At 52.2% G+C, this 23,238-nt stretch overlaps 9 protein-coding genes across 9 annotated transcripts; 2 read left to right on the top strand and 7 right to left on the bottom strand.

Annotated features, from left to right (window-relative positions):
- Positions 1-594: 594 nt before the first annotated feature.
- On the top strand, positions 595-3,255 carry A1O5_03421 (uncharacterized protein; the record flags this gene model as incomplete). Its single annotated transcript, XM_007744032.1, has 1 exon — positions 595-3,255. One exon carries the CDS (start codon positions 595-597, stop codon positions 3,253-3,255), a length of 2,661 nt encoding a protein of 886 aa, XP_007742222.1.
- Positions 3,256-3,910: 655 nt separating this feature from the next.
- Positions 3,911-5,926, bottom strand: A1O5_03420 (uncharacterized protein; the record flags this gene model as incomplete). The annotated part of the gene is made up of 3 exons (XM_007744031.1): positions 3,911-4,500; positions 4,594-5,177; positions 5,247-5,926. 3 exons carry the CDS (start codon positions 5,924-5,926, stop codon positions 3,911-3,913), a joined length of 1,854 nt encoding a protein of 617 aa, XP_007742221.1.
- Positions 5,927-6,981: 1,055 nt separating this feature from the next.
- On the bottom strand, positions 6,982-8,477 carry A1O5_03419 (uncharacterized protein; the record flags this gene model as incomplete). The annotated part of the gene is made up of 2 exons (XM_007744030.1): positions 6,982-7,949; positions 8,003-8,477. 2 exons carry the CDS (start codon positions 8,475-8,477, stop codon positions 6,982-6,984), a joined length of 1,443 nt encoding a protein of 480 aa, XP_007742220.1.
- Positions 8,478-9,382: 905 nt separating this feature from the next.
- A1O5_03418 (eukaryotic translation initiation factor 3 subunit K) lies at positions 9,383-10,338 on the bottom strand (the record flags this gene model as incomplete). The annotated part of the gene is made up of 2 exons (XM_007744029.1): positions 9,383-9,941; positions 10,169-10,338. 2 exons carry the CDS (start codon positions 10,336-10,338, stop codon positions 9,383-9,385), a joined length of 729 nt encoding a protein of 242 aa, XP_007742219.1.
- A 493-nt stretch (positions 10,339-10,831) lies between these two features.
- On the bottom strand, positions 10,832-12,284 carry A1O5_03417 (uncharacterized protein; the record flags this gene model as incomplete). Its single annotated transcript, XM_007744028.1, has 2 exons — positions 10,832-11,062; positions 11,124-12,284. 2 exons carry the CDS (start codon positions 12,282-12,284, stop codon positions 10,832-10,834), a joined length of 1,392 nt encoding a protein of 463 aa, XP_007742218.1.
- A 1,445-nt stretch (positions 12,285-13,729) lies between these two features.
- A1O5_03416 (uncharacterized protein) lies at positions 13,730-15,657 on the bottom strand (the record flags this gene model as incomplete). Its single annotated transcript, XM_007744027.1, has 2 exons — positions 13,730-14,089; positions 14,182-15,657. 2 exons carry the CDS (start codon positions 15,655-15,657, stop codon positions 13,730-13,732), a joined length of 1,836 nt encoding a protein of 611 aa, XP_007742217.1.
- Positions 15,658-16,993: 1,336 nt separating this feature from the next.
- Positions 16,994-18,353, bottom strand: A1O5_03415 (uncharacterized protein; the record flags this gene model as incomplete). Its single annotated transcript, XM_007744026.1, has 2 exons — positions 16,994-18,135; positions 18,188-18,353. The coding sequence occupies 2 exons, from the start codon at positions 18,351-18,353 to the stop codon at positions 16,994-16,996; spliced, it is 1,308 nt and encodes a 435-aa protein (XP_007742216.1).
- Positions 18,354-19,167: 814 nt separating this feature from the next.
- Positions 19,168-22,041, top strand: A1O5_03414 (DNA mismatch repair protein msh-2; the record flags this gene model as incomplete). The annotated part of the gene is made up of 2 exons (XM_007744025.1): positions 19,168-19,191; positions 19,249-22,041. The coding sequence occupies 2 exons, from the start codon at positions 19,168-19,170 to the stop codon at positions 22,039-22,041; spliced, it is 2,817 nt and encodes a 938-aa protein (XP_007742215.1).
- Positions 22,042-22,310: 269 nt separating this feature from the next.
- Positions 22,311-22,816, bottom strand: A1O5_03413 (uncharacterized protein; the record flags this gene model as incomplete). The annotated part of the gene is made up of 2 exons (XM_007744024.1): positions 22,311-22,582; positions 22,678-22,816. 2 exons carry the CDS (start codon positions 22,814-22,816, stop codon positions 22,311-22,313), a joined length of 411 nt encoding a protein of 136 aa, XP_007742214.1.
- Between the last annotated feature and the right edge of the window lie 422 nt (positions 22,817-23,238).

The raw sequence follows: 23,238 nt of genomic DNA, 5'->3' as shown, positions 1-23,238 counted from the left end.
GCAATCGACTGACACCCGCAGTCAGTTGCTGGCTTGGCGCGCCTGCACAGCTTCACCCTTCGTCTTCACCCTCCATCTCGCCTTCGGGTCTCGCTCCAATCGACAGAAATGACATTTGCATTGACTTCTTAGTCAACCTCTCATCGCGCGAGCCAGTTCTCTTCCTGACATTTCCTAATAGCTTCCCAACTGAAGCATCAATGGATGCTCAGCGTCCACCGTGTTCGCCTTCCGATCGGAAGACCTCTTCCATCCTTTATCCTACCCGCACAATCCCCTGCAAGAGCTGCCCAACACCGACATCGAGCCCGACATTATGGCAGTCAACCTGAAGGCAAGAAGCCTGCTCTTCCAACATCAGCTGCATCGGAGTTTCTAGCTCACCAACAAGCTCTTTTCCCTACGGAGTTCGCCGAGTTTTCAGAGTACATCAGACAAGATGGCTCCTTCCATCTCAACGGCATCCAGTGTGCCAAAGAGGAGGCAGGCAATAATAGAGAGATAGAGGTGGATTTCAGTCGCAAGCCTAACAACCACGAGAACCGTCCACTCCGCTGGTCACCGTTTCGCAGAAGATTAGATCAGCTTCTCTCCATGTTTCTTCCCTCTCATCCTAGACGGAACAGAATCGACTTGTCCTATACCAATGCTCTCAACTGGCAGATCAACAATCGAAAGCTGGACGAACAGTCTACAACGAGATTCAGGAACTCGACTGCTCTGCGCAAACTTCTACTCGACTACCTTCACAATGTCGCTCCCCTTTTCAATGCTACCCAGGGCGAAGAGAAGCTTTTATCTGCACTAAAGTCTACTTTTCCCGATGCATCTCTGAAATTGCTAAAGAAAATCGGCTACGATGTTACGGATATCGCCAGTTGGGCTTGGATATTTTCCTCTGACAATGTTGACCTCGCCTTTGCAAGATACGTCGCACTTGCACAACATGTACGCGAATCTGGACAAGGTCGGATACCGAAGTTCGTGTTTCTACAACTCCTTCGCGCAGAAAACGTCAGCGCTTTCGCCCTTAAGAGATTCATAAGAAGTATCTTGGTCGATTTACAGATCTCCTTGGAGGCCAAAGAGTATTTCGGCTGGCCTTGGGTCACAAGGGTGTGCCTGGTCGTTCGACTACTGCGACATGCTCGTTCGGTGGCACCTGAGTGCTTCGAGGACATTGGCCTCATTGTTAAGCATCTCTTCTCTGATTACTACACCGTCCATCCTCGTCGACTCGAAAGTCCGGAGTTACTGCGCCTTTCCCACATTTTCAATCGCTTCCTGTCATTGATCTCTCTGGCTCCACACAAGACACCTTTCAATGCATATCTTTCCCAGCAAAATGCACAGCTAGCACTCGTCCGTCTCATGTTTGATTTTACGCCACAACTGTTGTTGACTCGCGAAGGCTACCGGGCTTTGATTGCAGTCCAATTACTTCATCCCAAGACTGCACACGAACGTGCATGGGCGGAGGCTAAGTCTTTGTCTTGGCCCCCTTGGCGTCACATCAAGTCGGGAATCGAACAGGATCTCAAGTATCCTGGGAAGGAGAGTCGTGTTATCAAGCTATTGCGACGAATGAAAGCGGCGGGATATTCTCATGGTGATTGGGAAAGGAGTGCTGCTGTTCTAGCAGGGTGGGATACAGATCAAAGCCCTACGATACAATCTCGTGCGATCTTGATGCGCCAACGACGCCCGTGGCTTCTTTTACGAAGCTTTCGTGACAAGGAACAAAACCAAACCAACGAGCCGCCAGAATTGTGGGCTGCTCGCATCCGAGCTACTAGAACCAAGCGAGAAGCGTGGGCTTCCTTTTGTTCCTACGAGAAATGCAAACCTGCTTCCCAAGCACATTATCAGCCTTATTTCGCAATGTTGGATAAGCTCCTCAGCTCAACTGTCCAGCCAGGCTCTACGCTGGCTTGGAAGTATCTCGCAGGCGATGTCAAAGAGCCGTTTGAAGTCTCGACAAATCCCCGGGAGGTCATCTATGTCGAAACAGAAGTTCCTTCAGTGGAAGAATTTTACGAGCACATGTTGCGGGCAGGTGTCAAACCGGGTGGTCATCTTCTTGTCAATTTATTGAATCACGCTTCGAGGATCGAGACTGGGTTTGGTTACATTCAAGCCAGTCGGTGGGACGAAATCACGAAGGACGTCCTCTGTCACGCTGAGAAGTACCCGAGCTCTGTTATTCGGGACAGTCTGAACAAAATCCCCAAGCCCACTTTGGCTGCCTTCATTTCCCTCATATGCAAGCGCGGACCCGAAGATCAATTTACATTTCGTGACATCGGACGCATGGACTTTTCCACGGGCCAATTGATCCAGAGAAATCATCAAGATGTGCCTGCTTTGACATACGCATCACAGTTGCTGTTCGCAGCAGGCATCACGGACATTCGAGTCTGGAACGCCTTCATGGGAGGGGCATCAGTGAGCGTCGAGAAATCACCAGCCAACTACAAAGGTGCAGCGTCTAGAGCTGCAGTGTGGCGTCGCTTGAGGAAGATTCTTTCGCCCGGGGAGATGTACCCTGACATCCATCCCGACTTAGACACCTTCCGCCATTTGACAAAAATTCTTCACATGATGTTGAGAGATGTGAACCTGCACATACCACCAGAAAATTTGGGATCTCTCGCAAAGATCACGTTCGTTCGGGCTATTTATGGCAGCATGACGAAGGCGTTCCTCCCGGGGTCTGATCACTCGCTCCTCGTCGTGCCCAACCAGGAAGACCTCAAACTCATGGTTAGTGTAATGGTATCTGTCCATGACACCCCTGGATTGATTGCGCTTCTGAAGTGGATCAACGAGCATAAGGTAAAGTTTGCACCACCAAGCAAACATTCGGAATCCGATTCTCAGAACACAATGCACGAGACAGCGCAGCAGGAACCAGCGACTCTATCTCCGGTCCGCGACGTGCTGTGCGCAATCAGGCTCTTCCTCGAGGGCGGCCGGTCGCGGTCTACAAATTCTTCTGATGGAGAAGATAGTGCGTGCTTCGAGAGTCCCTTGCCTAAAGACCCCCGCATTATCCGGGAAGCACGGGAACACTGTCAAGAGCTGCAGTGGCCGTTGGATGACGAGGTCGGACTCTTCCTCGCTCGCGAAGTAAAGTGGGTTGAAAAGGTGAGGCGGACTGCGGAACTGGTAGCCAGACGAAAACCTACGACAAACAGGAAAATGCGAAGCACGCAAAGGATCGAGTTGACTGTGGATAGTGCGTCGAGATCCTGACGGACTCGACGTTAATTTTCTTGGGTAATGGTTACTCATGTGTTGAGTAGAAGCCGGCTTGGACGAAAGCTACCAATCTCTGATGAGCTGCGGGGAGTCTGTACAGGTACGCGTACTGTACGGAGTAGGAATGTATATACGCATTGATCTATGTATTCTGTTATAGAGAGCACGGCGGCGAAATGAACATAATAATAGGATGAAAGTCATTCTCATTCGAGCTTGAAAGGCTGTTTTTTTTGGTCTTTTTCGATTATTCATTTTAAACCTCATCATGCCCCCCCGGTTCCCTTCACCCCCAAAATCCTAGTAAGTAGTCCTGAAGTCCGACGCGTCGCATGGCGAAAGAAGCTCATCTAGTGAATCCGTGGGTGTGTTGGCATGTACTCCCTATGTATGTAAACGTCCTCCCTGGCTCAAAAGCGAAAAGCTTCGACTTTCCGCTCGCTTTGCATTTCGATTGCATGAAGTTTCCCCACCAGCACCGTCGAAATGCAAGCAAACATGGGGTGTTCTTGTCTCTCTCAAGGCTTCTTCAATCCCTTCCCTTTCCCCTATCAATCATTCCCAATCTATCATATCTTTCCTGCGACTGGCCGCTGCATGAATTTCAAAAAAAGGTTCATGGAAAAGAAACTTGCCGCGACTCGGTCACTTAGCCGCTCATGGCGAACTTGGACCTCGCGCGCAGAGAAGCGCCGAAATACCACAGGGCCCAGATGCCGATGACGCCGCCGCCTAACAGGCCGCCGAGTAGGCTGATTCCGCGACCGATGCCGAGGTTGACGTACAGCGGGTGCGCGTAGATGATGCTTCCGGCGGCCAACGCGGACCTGCACAGATCGTTCGCGGCAAAGAGAGACGCGGCGTATTGCGGGTAAGTAAGTGGCAGGTACATGAATATGCACTGGAACAGGATGAAGGCGCCGACGGCGTAGAACGTGATGCCGATGATGGAGACGATCCAGTGGATGTGTGGCGTCGATGTCCATCCGAACCAGAACATTCCCGCGGGCAGGAGCGTGGTGGCGAACAGGGCTGGCACGAGACGGTGTTCTTGGGCGCGAAGGCCGTTCTTCTTGATATCCGGTTCGAGGTAGAAGTACACGTACGAGACGTAGACGACAATGCCGAGTGCGCAGCCGACGACGATGCAGATGAAGACGATGCCCAATTCACCAATGTTAAAGTGGTATATCCCGATATAGACAAGGGGGAATGCTTCGAAGAAGGAGTAATAGATTCCTATTTCAGAGACACGCGCATCAATCAGACCTGTGTTTTGGTTTTGGGGGGGAAATGGCAGAAGCAAAGGGGAGTTTCAACGAAGAGGCTCACCATAAATCAAACTCGTATACACGTTCGTGAAAAAGACAGCGGGATCCTTCAAAAAGATCTCAATGGGCTTCCACATCTGCTCGATCGCGACCTTGGAAAACGACATCGTGCCTTGGTCGATCTCTCCTTGGCTCTTCAAATTTGCATTGCCTGTGAGCTTGCGGAGACGTTGAGCCCGACGCAGGAGGATGTTATTGGCCGAGGTTTCAGGCATGGAGAGAAACATGAGCACGAATACTGGGGATGACATCCAGAGGACTTCCCAGAGCGCCCAGCGCCAGCCTTCTGCGACGACCGAGAAACCTGACAGAAGAGGACCAAGTGCAGGTGCGCAAAAAGCTGCTGCGACCCATGCAGTAAGAGCATAGGGAAGTTTCAAGAGGCCGTACATGTCGCCCATGGATGCGCCACCAGTAGCGAGACAGGGACTACCCATGAAGCCGGTGAGGAATCGCAAGACAAGCAGGGAGGCATAGCTGTTTGCCAGTGCAGTCGGCACGCAGAGGATCACGAAAAGTCCGAAGGAGATGATGTAGGGAATATTTCGACCAACGGCCGGGAGTTCTGACAGGGGGGAGAAGATCCTGTTCCAAACCATGTCAGCGATGTCGACGACATTCTGGAGCTGAGGTGGCACATAGGGTCAAACTCACATTGGTCCAAAGCCATATCCCAACACGTACATGCTCAACCCCAAGCTCGCTTTGCTCTGTCCCACGCCAAACTTCGCCATGACTTGGGGTTCCGCTGAGGTATAGATTGCACTGGCAGAGTACACTGCGAAGGTGTATATGAAAATGAGAAAGGCGACCCAGACTTTCTTCCAGCTTCCCCAATTCTGAGGGTTCGCAGGATCGTCAGTGGTGTACCAATCCACGAGGATAATGCCATCCGAGGTCATTTGCGGGGCGATAATGCTGCTTTGTTGGCGCTCGATGGCTTCTTCTTGTTCGACCTCGAATCGTTCCCGTGAATAGGGCAGGGTCTGTTCTCTGGTCCTTGTGCGTGTGGTAACAACTGTGAACTCCCCCCGAGCAGACGAGTGCGCTGTAGGAATGGTGCTAAGCGGCCGGGCTTCGATATCCTCGCGGTTGATGTAAGAATGCTGGCGAGAAACTGGGTTTGGAGTGGTAGCATTGCTGGTCCCTCGGCTGACATCCACGTCTGGACTAATCTCGATCTCTTTTTCCTTCTCACTCACGGTTGCCTGCTCCCAGGGGATCGAGAAGCTGGGATGTTGTTCGGGAAAGGCGAAGAGCCTGCCTTTCGTGACCCAGTTCAGAACTTGCCCTAGAGGTGCGTCTTGGATTGCGTCTAGGATTGCGTTCACCATCTTGGCGATCTCTTGTGATGAGTATCTGCTCTGGCAACAAAGAGAATTGATTCAAGTAGGGAAACAATCAACATGGAAGAGACAACGGGAGGCTCTTCTTATTAGCATGATGAACACCCTCATCTTCATGCGACGTGTCTGGCCATCACATCATAGTCTGCGATTAATCATGCATGGGACAGTTGCTCGCCGTTTTCACGATGGCGTGCGCAAGAGATAGCTTTGGTTCGTCCGTAGCAGAAATGGGTATCTGGCATCCAATCCTACAGGTCAATAGGGTTGTTGAATTGGGGTGGGTCGTTTGTCGAGTCAGGGGTCGAAAGCATATCCGTATTACAAAACCAAAATGTCAGCAGCAGAGTTCCTTGGAAAAAGACGGGCTTCAGTTTGCATTGAAAATCGTTGGTTGTGGTGGCTCGACCACTACTGCCGTATGAGGAACGGGTGGTGTTAGCGACAAGGGGCCCGGCGAGGCTGCTGTAGCATCATCAGGTAGCAGTTAGCGCCTCCGGCGAAGACACCAGCAAAGTAGTTGCGAGAATTTCCCAGGCGTAGATGAGTCAACGTACGCCATGCTCAACAAGCACATCCAATAGCATTGACCTTTTGGATATCGGTTTCCTTCGGAGCCCTTCGGATTGGGGAGTCTGCAGCCCTCGCTGCTTGAATAGGTACTTGTCATAGTCGACTCAGGACAATGGCGCGGGTCCGTTACTGATCTTACATAACCAAGGTGGCCCAGTCGGACGAATAGATTTCCGTTCTCGCACGCAACCGCCCACGCCCGTTTATACCCATATGGGCCATTGCACTTCCTTTGTCAGCGAGGCTGCTGCGCGACGTCAGAATGCATTGGGTGCTCTTCTAGTCGCCGAGTGGCCAGCCCACTTTGGGTTTCGGGTTTCGTCAGTTTGGATTTCCCCGGAGTTGACTCTTCATGCCGTTACCGCTCGATGTCCAATCAACAGCAAAATGAATCTCTGGCTCGGCTTTCACGACGTAATGGACACTGCAGGAATATGAAGATGTGTCGCTTCCGATCGAACAAACGCCATTCATTTCGCGACCGACTCCCACAGTGTGAAGTATCTCGGCTTATCCTCCGTGAACAGATATGGTGGGATGAATCCATTCGGTAAAGCCACCATTTCAATTTCGAGCCGCACGCCAGCCTTTTTGAAGATGGGTTGCAGTTCTTTGCACTTTTCGATCATTAGACGCTGGGCGAGCACAACCTGGCTGATTTGTTCCACCGTTTCTCCATCTTCGGACAAAGTCAACCTGGCCTCGTCATCTTCTCGGTAACATTCGTAGGAATACACCAAGTTGTTGAGAAATCGGACCCCATGCTTTGCTCTGTCGGTCGCGATACATGTTTCAAAAGGAAACCAAACCCGTCGCCTAGCGTGAAACGGTGGTCGATCACCCAAGGGAATACCAAACACTTTGAGAGTCTCGAGATTCGGTGGAAGTCGGCGCCACGTGGCGTGATCGCAAACGGCTCGGACCCTGATTAGGTTGACTGTCCGCACATCAAGGTCAAGTTGCTTGAGAGCACAAAAAGCTGACAGATTAAGGTGCTGACCGGGATGATTGAATGGTTGATGAGATGGTCTCGAGTATCCCAGGCTCAAGGACAGGTGCTCTAGCGAATGAGTACAGTGCTTGGCTATAGCATCCACAAATGTCCCCGGGGAAACGTTACCGTGCATACGACTGCTTCTGGTAAACATGCCGTCATAGCGGATGCCTTCGCTGATTTTGAGCGACTTCAACGCGCGAGGAAAACTCAGCAGGATTTCCAGGGAAGGGGAGAAGATATCGCATTCTTCGAGATGCAAGTGCTCAAGATTCGTCGACCCAACGAGCGCCTCATCGTCTTGGAATTGGGTCAGCAGTCGGTCGGGAAAGTCAGTACTGGCGCATGACATTGTCAGCGACCGCAGATTCGGGTGCAAGAAAAGCATCGCATATTTGGTCATAGAATAGATCTCCTTTTGACCATCAACGAAGTGTAGCGTGCCTAGCATACTGTTTAGCTCAGGAAGCCGAGAATGATTGATCCAAGATGCCTACAATTCCGCAAGTTCGGCAGGGCTCTCTCGACGCTGTTGGGTATTACGGCAGAAGCTGCTTCGAAGATGCGCTCATACCTATCCTGGAGATTGACCCAGCCCACTCGCTCCTCGGGGAATTTCGCATTGCAGTCGGGCGTCTCCAGGCACAGATCTTGGAGGTTCCGCATCAAGAAAATGTACGGCGGTAGTGTGCTTAAGCCTTGATCCTCTCCAAACTTGGTGGAGACAAGCAGTGAGCGAACCCATGCCGCACGGCGGGGATTTGCATGTAGACTGGCAGACAGGGCAGAGGCTTGACGGCCATTAACCACCTCGATCGTGTGATACAGAAAGGGCTCGGCCAGGTCATCAAAGTGCTTGGAGACCAGAGTAGCGTTGCACAGGGTCCGGAAGTCGAGGAAGCTGAAGACGGTAATCAAGACCTCATCGGGGAGGTGTAATAATAACAGGGTGGTCGGTGTTTGTGCGATCATGGTGGTGGCCGTGGGTAAGACTTGCGAAGAGTGTGAGTGGCAGGAGGTCAAAACACTGACATTTAGGATTCTGCGCCGTCAAGTTGTGGTCCTGATGCCTGTGCGTGATGAAAGATGTGTGTCTTGAAAAGGGAATATGAAGAGTAAGATGTAGGAAATGGCCGACGATGATCACCTGTTGTTGAAGAAGGGGCCAGCAAGTTGAATCAGACAAGACCTCAGACCTTGAAGGGGGTGAAGGAACGATGTCATCGCTGATTCCGGCTAGGGCAGCCAAGACGTGGCCAAGCCGTGGCCAGACTCTCTGGCGCACTGCAACTGGGTGCCACCTCCCGCCTGGGCGCCCAACCGGCCCCCAAGGCCTTAGTTAAAGGGCTGCCCAGCGCCCACTAACCGAACTCCCTGGCCTCTCGCCCGGGGCTAGGATTAAAGCTGGGGGTTTGCTTTCCACGCGATCGAGGCACACGAGCTTCTACTTAAGATCTCGAATTAGATGTGGAGTACCTCGTAGTATTTTGTTTTGTCGTCGCAATATTGTAGCCTACAGCAGCCATGTTCCGGGGGCGCAGCTCTCAGTCGGTTATCTCGCAGCAGCCCTCACGTATTGTATGCACTTTTAATCATGATTCCCTGGTCCCGCAAAGTCATCGCCGTAGCGAGAAGCCTATTGAGTCTCTCACCAAGCTCAGGAGGTATTCGTCATAGACGAACATACTGTCATTCGAAGAGGGAAATGGCCCCGGACAAAAGCACGCGAGTGCTTTGTCGGTCCCTGACAACCTCTCGTTGGAGCCACAACGTCTCACGGCTCTTTGAAGGGCCGAAAGTCTTTCCCTTCAATGGATTCATCCAATGCGTAGTCATTTTCCTGGTTTGGAAATCATCACAATCTTCGCTTTCCATGCTCAAGCAGGCGCCTCATAGCCTCTCCTGAACACCCGTCCAAACATATCCACTCCAACTCTTTCACCCTTAGTTTCACTTTTAGCTTCGTTCTCTGCATTCGCCGGAATGTCCACCTGTTGTCCACTGACTCGCCATCCACAGGCAGTTTGGGCAAATTTCGTCAAGGCATCGCCTCTCAGATCCAGCCAACCGCTCAACACTCCCAAGTCGATTTGTCGAAAGGTCTTCCCCACTTCTCCCGCAATTCGTATTCTGACCAAATCTTCAAATCCGACAACATCTGCGTAGAGGTCTGAGTACAGATCGTCTGATTCTAGTGTAGACCAGAAAGCCTCGTACTGGGCGGATTCCAATAGTGTGTTTAGTCGGGTCAGCTTTTGTATTGACTCGGTGAGGTCGGTGGTGGGGATCGAGGTGTTGCCCGGGCTGTAGGGAATCGTAGAGGGAGGGAGAAGCGCAAGACAAAGGGAGAATGAAGGCGAAGGGAAGACAGTCAGGGCTTTGACAAGGATGTTTGTGACGGTCTCGGGATGGAGAAGTTGAGGATTGAACTGGTATCTGTTATGCCCCGAGGTTAGCATGTCAATCGGAGCAACAGCACACTGGGTTGACAACAGGGGCAAAAACTTAGAAGGAGAAAGCATCAGATAGAGCTAATCTTTCGACTCTCCATACTTCCTGAGGGACAAGTCAGGTAATAGGAAACGTGGTATGAAAATTCTCTTCATCATGCGAGACAAATGGGCCGTTGTTAGGGTACATCTTGCGTCGGACGGAATCCTTACAGTTTGAGTAGCGCCAGGCATGCATATGCGTCAAAGAACTTCTCCTCACATTGCTGGTTGACGTATTCTTGAAACGTGGTCGTCGTCTCAGGGTTGTAACGATTCAGGCCGTTGAGGATCTCGTCAATGTGCGCAGGCCGCTCCTTGCATTTGTCGAAGGCGTAACCCATCTTGATCAGGTCTACGGCGATCCAGGTGCGCGTACAAGGTGAAAGAACTGTTCTGAATAGAAGTGCTCGGGTGGGAAGAGCCCAGTCTGTCCCTTGTACCGAGATTTGTGGTGTCGATCGTGGTGAAGAATTTCGTTGCGCAGGTGCACACAGTCTCCGCAGTTGGCCCGATTCGGGACGATGTCTTGCCGCCCTATAGAACGTAGACCTGGAGGAAATCTACTAAAGCAGCGGCAGTCATTCGATATCGAGAGCCCGCTGTGGAAGCCCTGAAAGTCATGGACATTGGAATCGATTTTGCTTATGGCATCGGATGGATACATTTGGTGTATGCCTGCTCTTCCCGGTAATACACGTACACAGTGGAAGCAGCCCAACACATGCAGTTTTGTTTCCAAATTCTAGGAAATAGAAAGGCGTAGATCGTGAACCGCAGACACTCTACGAGACCGTCGTCTCGACTCTTGCTCCGCACCCAAATAGTCCCTTTCTCTCATGTAACTAACCAAACAGCTGCTCCAATGACAAGAGCGGCCATGACGAGAGTCAGTATTCCTGCGCCGGCCTTGTCGCCCGTAGTGATCTTTTCTCGTAAATCAGCAGGATTCGTTGGTGCCGTGGACCCAGCATTGGGGTCACTCTTCGAAGTCGCACCAGTGTTGGTAGACTTCGGAGTCAGAGCTTGCCGATTCAACAATGCCCCAATCACGGACAATGCGGCCATCTGAGAAAGAGGTATTAGCAATCAGAGCATCAAAGTTGCGTAAAAGCCAAGCAATCCATACCTGCTGTCCGACACCGGTCGAGGTGTCATAAGTGGACGTATACCACTGCATGCCGCACTCGCGACCGTTAGGGCCACCATCGCACTGTCCGGCGGCTCCTTGCGCGCTAGCCTGGAGTTTTGGGATAATCTGAGGTGCTGTCGATGGCACGAGCAGACTCGTTACGGCCATCCATCTTGCCAAATATGCCTTGAAGCTCTTTTGATCCTGATCGCAAACCAGATGCGCTTCACACTGAATTTCCGACATGATATTTCCGCCATACGTTGACGGGAAGAACAATGTGAACGTGCTGTTCAAGATAGTGTTCACCCTGTCCAGCCAGATCGAGCTGCCATTCGTGAAGTTGTACATGTAGGCGGCACCAACGAGCAGCGTGCCGTAGTTGTAGGTCCACACATATCTTGTCTGGTCCGTGCAATTGTTGTCCGCGTCAGTGTTGTCCCAGATATAGAGAATGCCGCTCGTGGGGTCCGTCTGCATCAGGGCACTGTTCTCCATCCAGTTGTAGACCTGATTGGCCCAGTCGGCGTAACTTTGGTTGCCTGTCACATAGGCAAGCCGTGCAGCAAGTTGGAAATTGCCACCGTTGGAGATGGCGTTTTTCAGATTATAGCCGGCATTGAACGAAAACACTTGCCAGTGGAACCCACCACCGCAAGTAGTAGTATCCCACAAACTCTTCTGAAAGTTGAATACGGCCTGGGCCAGCGAAAGCCACGAAGGAGGATTTCCCTCATTCGACTCGGGAAAATTTGCCTCGACGGCATCCATGGCCGAAAAAGCCCAAAAAGCTTGGTCATCGACACCCATACTCTTCGACTGGTTGGGCGGGTTGAAATTGTTGTCCGGTCCTCGCTGGAATTGGAGCGCCTGTGACACCACAGGGTTGTACGACGAGTCATTCGTGTACTGCCAGTAGTTGATGAGCGAGCCAAACATTGCGCCGGCTTCCCACCAACAGTAGATTTGAGGATTATTGGGATCGCAGCTCAAGCCACCCGGTAACAATCCAGGGACTTGGCCAGTTTGGTTCCCGGTGTAAGTGGTCATCATGTCGTAGGCAATTGTCGAGGCCGCCGACGAAATACTGTTAGGATCATTGATGTTGAGTGAAATGGCCAGTGCGCCAGGCACAAGGGCCAGAGGCAGGAGCCTCATGGCGAAGTAAGAATATATATTGGGGGGGAGAATAACGAGAGCAAAGTCAAAGACGGACAATGGAAGCTGATGACGTTCGAGGTCGAGGTCGAGTTCGAGTTCGAGTTCGAGTTCGAGTTCGAGCGCTGCCAAAATGTCCAAAAAGAGGTCGCGGAAAAATGGCTCCTGCTGTGTTCAGTGTTGAGCGTTGGGCGAGCGATTGAGATTGGCGCAAGAGCCGGGGACCGAGTCGTCGCTGTGCCTGCACAAGCCTTGTCTCGTATGTATAAGTTAATTTTCTGGCAGGATAAAAAGAATGGCGATTGATTGTCTTGATCTGGTCGGGATTGTTGGATAAGGACAAAAAGGTTACGGAGAAGAGTGAAGGGCGGCGACAAACAGGGAACTTGGAAGCGCAGTCGTCAGTCGATCCCTGATCGGTGCCCCCTTAACACCGACCACCAATGTTTTGGATCATGCGTCAAACGATTCCCAGTTTGAGCCGCGGACCGTGTCTCAAAACAATGACCACCATTCACCCGCCCATTATTTACCTCGTACCTCCACCCGTTTGGTGCCATCCTTGTGCCTGTCGTCCATCCTTCAGCGCTGCATCGGCTCCACCCCTGCCGAAGCGTTGCCCTCGCGAGATTGCGCTTCGAGCACTGCCTCATCTACTTGGTACAAACATACGCACACCCATTCCCAATGACAACCATACACTGACGCAGCTCGAACCGAGTAGCAGACGAACCCCAATCCCTCTTCGCCCTCCATCCGCTCTCTACTACTCCGCTCTGACGCGGGAGACGTGCAGTCCGACCACGGGCTTTGCAAGGCAGACAAGACACCTAAGCAACAGGGCAAGAGAGACACGTTTTTGAGGGGGAGGGGCTGCTGCAATCCGCCTAACCACCGACTAAACGACGATAAATTTGGAGCCCAAGGGAAAGCTTAGCAGCTCTTGAACAGACGTGGGCCCGGCCTGGCGAGCTGGGCGAGCTGGGCGCGGGCCCGGCTAGCTACTAGCTGGAGGCTTGATTGCCAATTCTAAAACTCTGGGCGAGCTTGACTCGGCCTCCGCCGAACTCGTCAGCCCTTCTTTTAGTCACATTCAACGCCTTCGATCCCTCTTATCACTTGCGCTTCAAACAGCCAATACACCTGCAGCTGTTTGGCTCACTATTCTTCAATGACGCGGTCTGGAGCACTGGGGTTGACACACGCCTCTTCTCCCTCAGTGAGTTTGCGAGTCGAAGTCTCAAGAGTGGTCCGTGCCGGCCGCCACAACATTTGAGGTCGGCGTTACCCGAGTATGTACAGTGCGAGGTATATTGGACATGGATCGATTTACCAGGCAGATAATTCAGACGCCAGTGCACCACGTCCTCACTTCTAGATCTCACCATCTCAACTCTCAAAGAAGTGTCCCGAGCCGGTATCCTCTCTCCGCACTCTCTTCCTCCTCAAGCGGCCGACAAGTCCAGCGGACTCGTACATGTGAAAGAATTGACCTGAGGATTCTTGAACGCCTCAATCATGCCCTCAATGGCCGCGTACGCACCCAATCCAGCCGTCGCCAACGCACCGCCAGCATGAATAACGTGCCACACATTGATGTACCATCTATCCGCGAAGAATCCCTTCACCAACCTCGTTATACCACGATCACTCCGAGCGGTGTAACCAGTTTGTTCGTTGAATCCTTCGCCAGGCCTCATCGAGTTCCTTTGCATGGTGTACGCGAGGTGGATGATGGGTGGGAAGGAGTAGCTGAACTGCACTATACAGAACGCTGCAATGACGGAAACAAAGCCGAAGTAATCCTGATCTCACGTGTTAGTGACGGGGAAGAGACGACAGTGATCGACAAGGTTTTCCAAATATCTGGTAGGAGGCTTCAGGGAAAGACACTGACCGGAATGGCAGCCGCGACAATAAATGCCACGGACCAGTACACTGGAACAATCGCACTGAAGAGGTATTTCCCCGGCTTGGTCGTCAAGGGTGGCGCATTGAACAACTCTTGCAGCACTTGATTGTAGAGCACCTTGATTCCGATATTGCCGTACAATCCCGCCGCAATCAAGCCTGACACCACGACTAACATGTCGCATGCGGCCTGGAACCCATACGGAGACAGACCCATATAGGCGATCGTGAAACTATACTGGCCCTGGTAATGATACACGTAGCACCCGTAGATGAGGTAGACGGCATAGATGAAGAACTGCGCCGTCCACATCGCTTTGATAAAGTCCCAAGGGCGACGCATCTCGGCCATGATTTCAACAAAGAGTTGCGCCCCGCCGTACGCAAAAACACCACTCATCAGGCCGTTGATCGCGCCGACGAAGTTGCCCGAGTCTGGCATGCCCCCGTAGTGGATGATGGGCGGGTAGACGCCGTTCTTGTCCGGTGTGATGGAAGCGGGATTGACGGCTGAGCCAGCGGAACCCAGGACGCTGATCGCATAGTTCGGCGGCGAGTGCGCCATAACGCCCATGGAGATGAAAATGACCAGCAAGTTGAGGCCGACGGCGACCATGGAGAAGACGCCAAAGTTTCGCAGCGTGCGCACCTGGCCCATGAAGAAGCCCGCGATGACGAACAGGACGACGCAGACGACGTAGCAGAGCCGGAACTTGGACGTCTGCGAGATGCCCTGGCCATTTTGGATGATGACCTGGCCTGTGATGAGGAGCAACTGGATCGATTGGAGAATGTTGACCACGTAGCGGGCGGTCGTGCCCATGGTGCGGTAGGCCAGATCGCCGTAGTTCCGGAGAGGATATTCGTACGAATCGAGGCCGAGATAGACTTGCCAGAGAAGATAGCCAGAGTATCCGGCCATGAAGGCAAAGACCGTGTAGAGAGCCACTCCCGGTCCCCAACCGAGGGTCCCCAGAGCAAATCCCACACCATAAGGGCCCAGGATATCTGTGGTGATGAGGTAGAAGCCGGCTCCCCAACTGGCAGTCCTCAGCGCCCGGGACGCATTTCGCCATTCTTCTTCCGTGATCACCGAGTGTCTGGACAAAAGGCTTCTGCGGCGAGACTGGGGGGCAGACTCCTGGCTGCCATGCCCGTTCTCCCCAGGCGCCGCAGATTTTTCGGGAGCATCCTTTTCCGCAGCAGTAGTAGCGACACCATTGTCGACTGGCACCCCTTGCGTGGTGACAGATGACTTCCTCCTGAATACTTGCTGAATGATCCCTCCATCAGCAATGTTTTGCTGGGTTTTCTCTTCCTCCCTGGTGCGATTGGCATAGTGTATGTATTCCTCGAACGTGACATTAGGGTCATAAAGTTTGCGCTGTGATGGACTGATATAGGTTTTGGGCCTGTCAGTATTGACTGGCAGCCCACCATCCTTTGCGTCTGCCAAAGACATGTTGACAGAAGTCAAGAATGTGACACAAAAGGTTGTATCACACCAACCGAGGGGAAATTAGGAAACCAGAGTAAGATCTCTTGACGGCGCAAGACAGAGAGGGAACAACGGGTCGGATGGAGGACAGACCTCTCTGTATGTACTTACAGAAAGACCTTTTACGACAGGCGCCCATCTCGCCTTCAAGTCGCATACGAAAGGACTTTCCTGTGGCGATCGATACTGCCCCATGTCGCGTGGTGCGATCAACGCAGTCTGCTGGTTGTGTGGATAAAGGACGGGGCCGTGACACGGATGGAGGAAGTTGAAGGCGGACGAGGTTGCTAGGATCATCGATAGGGACTTCGTCCAATCTCGATGAGTTGTCAGCCACCTCTCGCACAAGCATTGTCAAGCTTTACCCAAAGCCAACGGCATCCGCAGCCTCGGACGAGAGGCCAATTGAGCCTTTGAGTGGACTGACCACTGACCACACCTTGCAAACCGTGGGTAGGGTTGCCTTCAGGCATCCGACACATCCTATCTCCATGGTAGTGTTGGTGTTGGTGCACGGACTCAATGCTCCACGGTTGCTCATCACGCGTGCCTCTCCATATCTCGGGATACTGCGCATGCGCTGAATGTGTCAACCAATGTAACCCTGGTAGGCGAGGGCGAGTCTTCCAGAAACCTTGGAATCCGCATTCGAATTCTGACGGAACGGGAACTTCCGATGTTGTAGTAATTACCTACTATTTGTGAGCGATGCTTTTCATCCTGCATTGGGCAACTGCTTCCTCCGGATCCTCGACCGAGGCGCATCAAGCCTTGCGAAGAGCATACCTTGCATGGTCTTCGGGTCCTACATGGCGTTTCCACCTGACCGTTATGTAGAGAGGAGAGTAAGGTCTGGTGGCGTTATGCGATTTGACCAACGTTTCTTGATTGTGTGTTACTTAGGTACCTATGGTTTTACCGGCTTTCTAGGGATAGCCGTCATATCCTCTTCCCGACTGCTAATCGTATAACAATCCCACAAAAACACAGTCGTCATGCCGTGCCTTCACGTTCGGTTCCTAGGTAAAGCATTGCTTTGTCGAGAGATCCCACCACAACACAACTCGCTCGCCCATGTTGGCCTAGAGAAGGGACTTTTCGCTAGGCAGATTTGAATCGGGGGCTGAGATATCTTTTCGCAAGGGCCACCCGCGTCTTTTCTCTCGCAGTCTCAGGATTTTGGCGCAGGATTTGGCGTAGGGCTCGGCGAGCGGAGCGGCGTTCGTGCTTCAGGTGTACGGGCTTGTGGGGTGTGAGCTTGCGACCTCGACGCAGACCGTCTCCCATGCTCGGTCTGGCACTATAGACCTAGCATATTTCCAACCATACCCGCATGTGCAACGCCGGCTACATGTTTGATGTGGTCCGCTAATTCTTTCGGGTCCACAAACACCCTCCAGATATGGTCGGGAACATCTTTGAACGCGTCGATGAATCTTTGGTTCTTGTTCTTGGCTTCCATGTGAGGAGCTTCAATAACTTTCCGAATGTAGATCGCCTTGATCCAGTCAGGATATTTGGCATACATCACAGCGTACGCTTCTGGGTCTGATTGGGTTGAATCACCGATGCAGACGAACTTGCGGTTTGGAAGCCAGGATTGGATCTTTTCGATGCGATCAGTCTTGTATTCTTTGACACCTTGAGTGAGAGATTGCAAGAGGCCGCCTAGATACATCCACGAGGCATCACGCAGGATGAGCGTCCCTTGCGGATAGTTGGTGCTGAGGAAGTCCTGGAGGAATGGGTACAGGTTATACGGAGAAGCTGACAGATAGAACCAAGCGGGACATTTCAAAGACTCATTGAGGACCTTGTAGAATTCTGGCATCCCCGGTGTGGTCTTTGGGATGTCGGCAAAGGTGGACTGCAGGATACCAGTGGGACTTGGAGTCATCGTCACTTTCACTGTGTCATCGATATCTGAAATGACAGCCCAGCCTTCGGGGCCGACAAATCGTGTATTGGATTTCAGGGTTGGGAAGATATCGCCTTCGCTGGTGCAGACCACCACCTTCCCGTCGGCGTCATCAGCACCACCCGTGAGCAAGGTTTGGCTGCTGATCCCATTGGGGTTTGAGGGTCCCAGAACGCGTTTGTGGGGGATTCCGGTGGGACCTGGGCAGGGAATCTTGATCTGAATTGTGCGTGCTGGAGCAACGGCCATGACAAAGGGCTTGATACGTTCCGCGATCCTCTGTCTGGCCGCATCATCACTGCCAGCCTTGCCATCCAATCCCACCATGTCGGCAATGGCACTAACATATTTGGTCAAATCTTTTCGGCCCTCACGAAAGAAGCAAGCCACAAATTCAGATTGCCAAGGCTGAGCAGCGTCTCTTCCCGGCTTGATCGGTCTGTATGCTGTGTTGTCCAGGAGCCATACTATGTTGTCCTTGGGGTCCGCTTTCTTGCCGAAGGGGTTCTTCGAACCCAACAGACCTAGGTTACAAGTCAGCGGCCGGTGTTCCCGACAGTTAGAATCATGGCATACTGGTGCCTTTGTCGATGAAGCTCATTTCGGTCTTGCTCCAGCGTTTGGGTAATTTGGCTTCGGCCTCGTCAAAATTCCCATCTTTGCGGGATTGGGCCTCAAGGGGGGATTCGTTGACCTTTTGACTGGCGAGATCCATGGCAGCCTTGTCTTTTCCCTTTGGCATGATGGAGAAGGCCCTATGAATGGCTGGTCCAAGTGACCGCGAGATGAGTCGAGCTTGTGACGAAGTAGAATGATAATGATAATGTGCCAAATACCAAATAAGCTGCTGGGTTGACCTGTGATGGGGAGTTGTCGAGATGCGCACAGACGAAAAGAGAGGTAGATAAGAAAACGAGGGAGAAGCAGGCAGCTTCATGGCAGCTGATCAACCAGAGAAGGAGGAACACAGACTCGAGATACGCAGCAGGAAGGCACGAGGCTCGTCATTTCTTCAGGTACCAAGAGCAAGGGTAGTCAGCAGGAAGGTGAACACACGGACAGACGGTCAGCCTCCGGGCGCCCATCATAGGCTGTGATGAAGAGGTCAGTTACAAATGATTTGAAGCGTCAAGAGCTGCAAGCCCGAGACAAGGTGGCAGAAACCTGCTGGTGATCCTTGGCCAGCTTTCGAAACCTGAAACATCCTCATGATCGGGGGTAGATCTGAAGGAGAAGCATGATCTCCATTCGCCTTGGCGTGTGGCGCATACTTGAAGGAGTATGGCGGGAGTCATGCTCAGAAGCCACTGCTCAACAAGGACCGGGACGGAGCCTGAGAGCCTGGGAGCCCGAAATTGGGCAGAAGCCCTTAAAGCCCTCTCCTAGCGAGGTGCTTGTACCGAGTAGGGACCAAAGGAACCTTGACTCGCCAAGTCGCGTAAAGTGCCAAGTTTTCGTGTTTGCGCGTGAGTCGCGTGTTGACGGTGGCTTGGAAAAGTCTCGACGACAAGTACAGAGCCCTCAGCCTTTGCTATCGCTCCCCAACCCAAACAAAGATGGCTTCAAGACCCGAGCTCAAGGTATGATATCTTTCCTTCTCCCGCTCCACATTTCCATTGCTTACAACGATTACAAAGGTCGATGACGAGACCGGTTTCATTCGTTCATTCCGTTCTCTCCCACCCAAACCGGGCGGAAGCAACACCATCCGTGTCATTGACCGAGTCGACTGGTATTCAGCGCACGGAGAAGATGCAGAATTCATTGCGCGAACCGTCTACAAGACGACTGCTGTCATTAGGAACCTCGGGCGAAGCGAAAACGCTTTGCCCAGCGTCACTATGTCTACCACCGTTTTCCGCAACCTCCTTCGAGAAGCACTGTTCAAGTTAGGGAAAAGAGTGGAGATCTGGGAGGTCAGCGGGAAAGGACCATGGAAACTCATCCGCCAAGCGAGCCCCGGCAATTTGCAGGCAGTCGAAGAAGAGCTGGGCTCTGGCATGGACAGCCAAGGCGATAGTGCACCTATCATCCTAGCGGTCAAGGTGAATGCGAAAGCGGGCGAGGCAAGAAGTGTCGGTGTTTGCTTTGCAGATGCTAGTGTCAGAGAACTTGGTGTCAGCGAGTTCCTGGACAACGACCTCTATTCCAACCTTGAAAGCCTGCTTATTCAATTAGGGGTGAAAGAGTGCATTGTGGCAGGCAGCCTCCAGAAAAAGGATCCCGAATTAGCCAAGATACAACAGATTGCCGATTCGTGTGGGATCGCCATTTCTGAAAGATCTGCTGCCGACTGGGGAACTAAGGACATTGAACAAGATCTGGCCAGGCTGCTCAAGGGTGAAAACGCAATGGGGCTCCTGCCTCAGACGGACCTCAAATTAGCAATGGGTAGTGCAGCTGCCCTAATCAAGTATTTGGGCGTCATGACAGATCCTAGCAATTTTGGACAATATCGGCTATACCAACACGACCTTGGTCAGTACATGAAACTGGACGCAGCCGCACTCAGGGCTCTGAACCTCATGCCTGGCCCACGAGACGGCGCAAAGAGTATGAGTTTGTTTGGTCTGCTCAACCACTGCAAAACTCCGATTGGAGGGCGTCTCCTCGCACAGTGGCTGAAACAACCACTGATGAATCTTTCGGAAATTGAGAAGAGGCAGCAGCTCGTGGAAGCTTTCGTTACCGATACTGAACTTCGTCAAACCATGCAAGAAGAACATCTTCGCTCGATTCCCGATCTTTACCGCCTGGCGAAGAAATTTCAGCGCAAGGCTGCAAACTTGGAAGATGTGGTTCGTGCATATCAGGTTGTTATCCGGCTTCCAGGTTTCGTTGAAGCTTTGGAAACTGTGGTTGACGAGCAGTACCAAATACCATTGGAAGCACAGTATACCTCAAAGCTGAAAGAATTGTCTAGCTTTCTTGGAAAATTGGCTGAAATGGTTGAGACTACCGTGGACCTGGATGCTCTGGACCGCCATGAATTCATCATCAAACCGGAATTCGATGAGGGGCTCAAATTAATTCGTGCCAACCTTGACAAAATACAGCGCTCCATGGATGTCGAGCATCGTCGAGTTGGCAAGGACCTTGGTCAAGAGCTCGACAAGAAGCTCTTCCTGGAGAATCACAGAGTGCATGGACATTGTTTCAGGCTAACCCGCAATGAGGCGGGTTGCATACGAAACAAGAAGGATTACAAGGAAATATCCACGCAAAAGAATGGCGTTTACTTCACGACGAATGCACTGGCGGAGTTGAGGAGAGAGCACGATCAGCTCTCAGGCTCTTATAATCGAAAACAGTCGTCCCTAGTGTCAGAGGTTGTCCAAGTAGCCTCGTCATACACCCCCGTTATTGAACAGCTTGCCGCCATCATCGCTCACCTAGACGTGGTAGTCAGCCTGGCACATGCCTCTGTCCATGCTCCGACAGCGTACGTCCGCCCGAAGATGCATGGGCGAGGCACTGGAGATACCATCTTGAAAGAAGCGCGTCACCCTTGCATGGAAGCTCAGGACGACATCAATTTCATCACCAATGATGTTGAATTGAGACGAGACAGCTCTCGGTTCCTCATCATTACAGGTCCCAACATGGGTGGCAAGTCTACATACATTCGTACAATCGGTTGCATTGCTCTAATGGCGCAGATTGGCTGTTTCGTACCCTGCACAGAAGCCGAGTTGACAGTCTTCGATTGTATCCTCGCCCGTGTGGGAGCATCAGATTCTCAGCTCAAAGGCGTGTCAACGTTCATGGCGGAAATGCTGGAAACAGCAAATATTCTGAAAAGCGCCACCAGAGACTCGCTGATCATTATTGACGAGCTCGGTCGAGGTACGAGCACGTACGACGGCTTCGGCCTTGCATGGGCCATCAGCGAAGAAATCGTGGGGCAGATTGGTGCCTTTGGCTGTTTTGCCACTCATTTCCACGAATTGACGGCTCTGGCGGACAAGTTTCCGAACGCAGTCAGGAACCTTCATGTGGTTGCCTTTGTGGGCGATCAGGAACAGGACACTGCGATGACAAACGGCGAAAGGGACGCCAGTGCTTCGAATAAAAGAAGGGAGGTCACCTTGTTGTACCGCGTTGAACCTGGCATAAGCGATCAGAGCTTTGGCATTCATGTTGCCGAGCTTGTAAGGTTCCCGGAGAAGGTGATCAGCATGGCGAGGAGAAAGGCGGAGGAGTTGGAAGACTTCACGAGTGCAACCGGCGAACAGAAGGAGAGTGAGTATTCCAAGGAAGACGCAGAGGAAGCCAGCCAACTGCTGAAAGCCATGCTGAAGAATTGGAAAGAGCAGATTGAAGGAAGGGACATGAGTAAGGATGAGAAGCTACGGCTGATGAGAGAAATGGTCAAGGGTGACGAGAAGTTGATGAGGAATCCGTTTTTCCAATCTGTACAAACACTGTGAAGCGAAAAGGCCTGGGAGGAACTGGTTTGCTATCGTAAGCGTGAGCGCGGTGTTTGGGCGTCAATGTCTCAGGGCCGCCTGAAACAGATGGTACATGTACGCCACTGGCGGTTGAAGCAGAAGGAAATGTCATCTTCTGTGCTGTATCCCTCATTCGCTGTGAGAAGCTTCACTCGACCACTGATGCTGATCAGATGCAGGACTTCCATCCCATATTTTCCTTCCCAATGCTGGCCTCAATGCAAACACGCACGGCACTCCAACCTCACTCATGCCGTCGTGTTCTTGACATTAGTCCTCACATCATCATTCCCACCGTTTTGCTCAGCATATTTCCTGCTCACATCCTCCGGTCCCTCACCGGCGGCACCTTTCTCAAAGTCGCCAGCCTTGGTCGGTCTTCCAGTACCTTTCTGGATGCCACCACCCTCTTCGACCGGGATCTCTCTGTTGTCCTCTGCCCCGGAGACCTTGGTGCCGTACTCGGCGGTGCTGCCGGGGAATTTATTGGTTACTGATTGATCGATGCCGGACTCGGTTGCTAGAAACACGAAGATTGGGTTAATATTCTGTGCAGGGACGGGCATGGGAGAGTGTGGTTCGATTTGTTCCCATTTCTCTGGGGTGAACACATACTGCTGACGCTTCCTCCAGGGACTGTTTTGCCGCCAAACCCTCCATCTTGAGCGCCGTGCTTGAGGTCGGGTGAGGCGAGATCTTGTTCCGCCTGTTTGGCGATGTCCATGAGGTCTTGACCTTTGTATTGTTCGGACATGATTGGTGGTGAGTCTGTCAGTGATTCTCAATGAAGACGTTTTCCGCCAAAACCAGTGTCGCGTGACTGTAGCCAGGAGAGTAATTGCAGCAGAGACGACTGCTCATTGTGGTTTTGTACCTGACTCGCCGAGTGTCATCAGAGCCGTGTGGTGTCACTGGTTGATGTCATACTGAGGATAGCGATCACTTGCCACGGAGATCAAATCCGAGTTCGTTGCAATGCTTCTAGCCTCATCTGGTTGCGCAAGGCTGAGATTCGCTGGAGTATTGCTCGTCGTCTGCAGTGAAGAAGGTCTGGCAGGTGGCTGTGGTGCTGCAGTGGCATGTAGCAGTTCCCTCACTTCTTCTGTCCCAGTATTCATCCATCGCTGCTGCTCACCCAACCTGTGGGTTGTCCCCTGGTCGATTTCAGGTCCTTTT

This window comes from Cladophialophora psammophila (genome assembly GCF_000585535.1).
Source record: "Cladophialophora psammophila CBS 110553 chromosome Unknown aczJe-supercont1.4, whole genome shotgun sequence".
NCBI classification, from domain to species: Eukaryota; Fungi; Ascomycota; class Eurotiomycetes; order Chaetothyriales; family Herpotrichiellaceae; genus Cladophialophora; species Cladophialophora psammophila.
The sequence above is the reverse complement of the archived record's forward strand: the minus strand, read 5'-3'. Positions and strand labels throughout refer to the sequence as shown.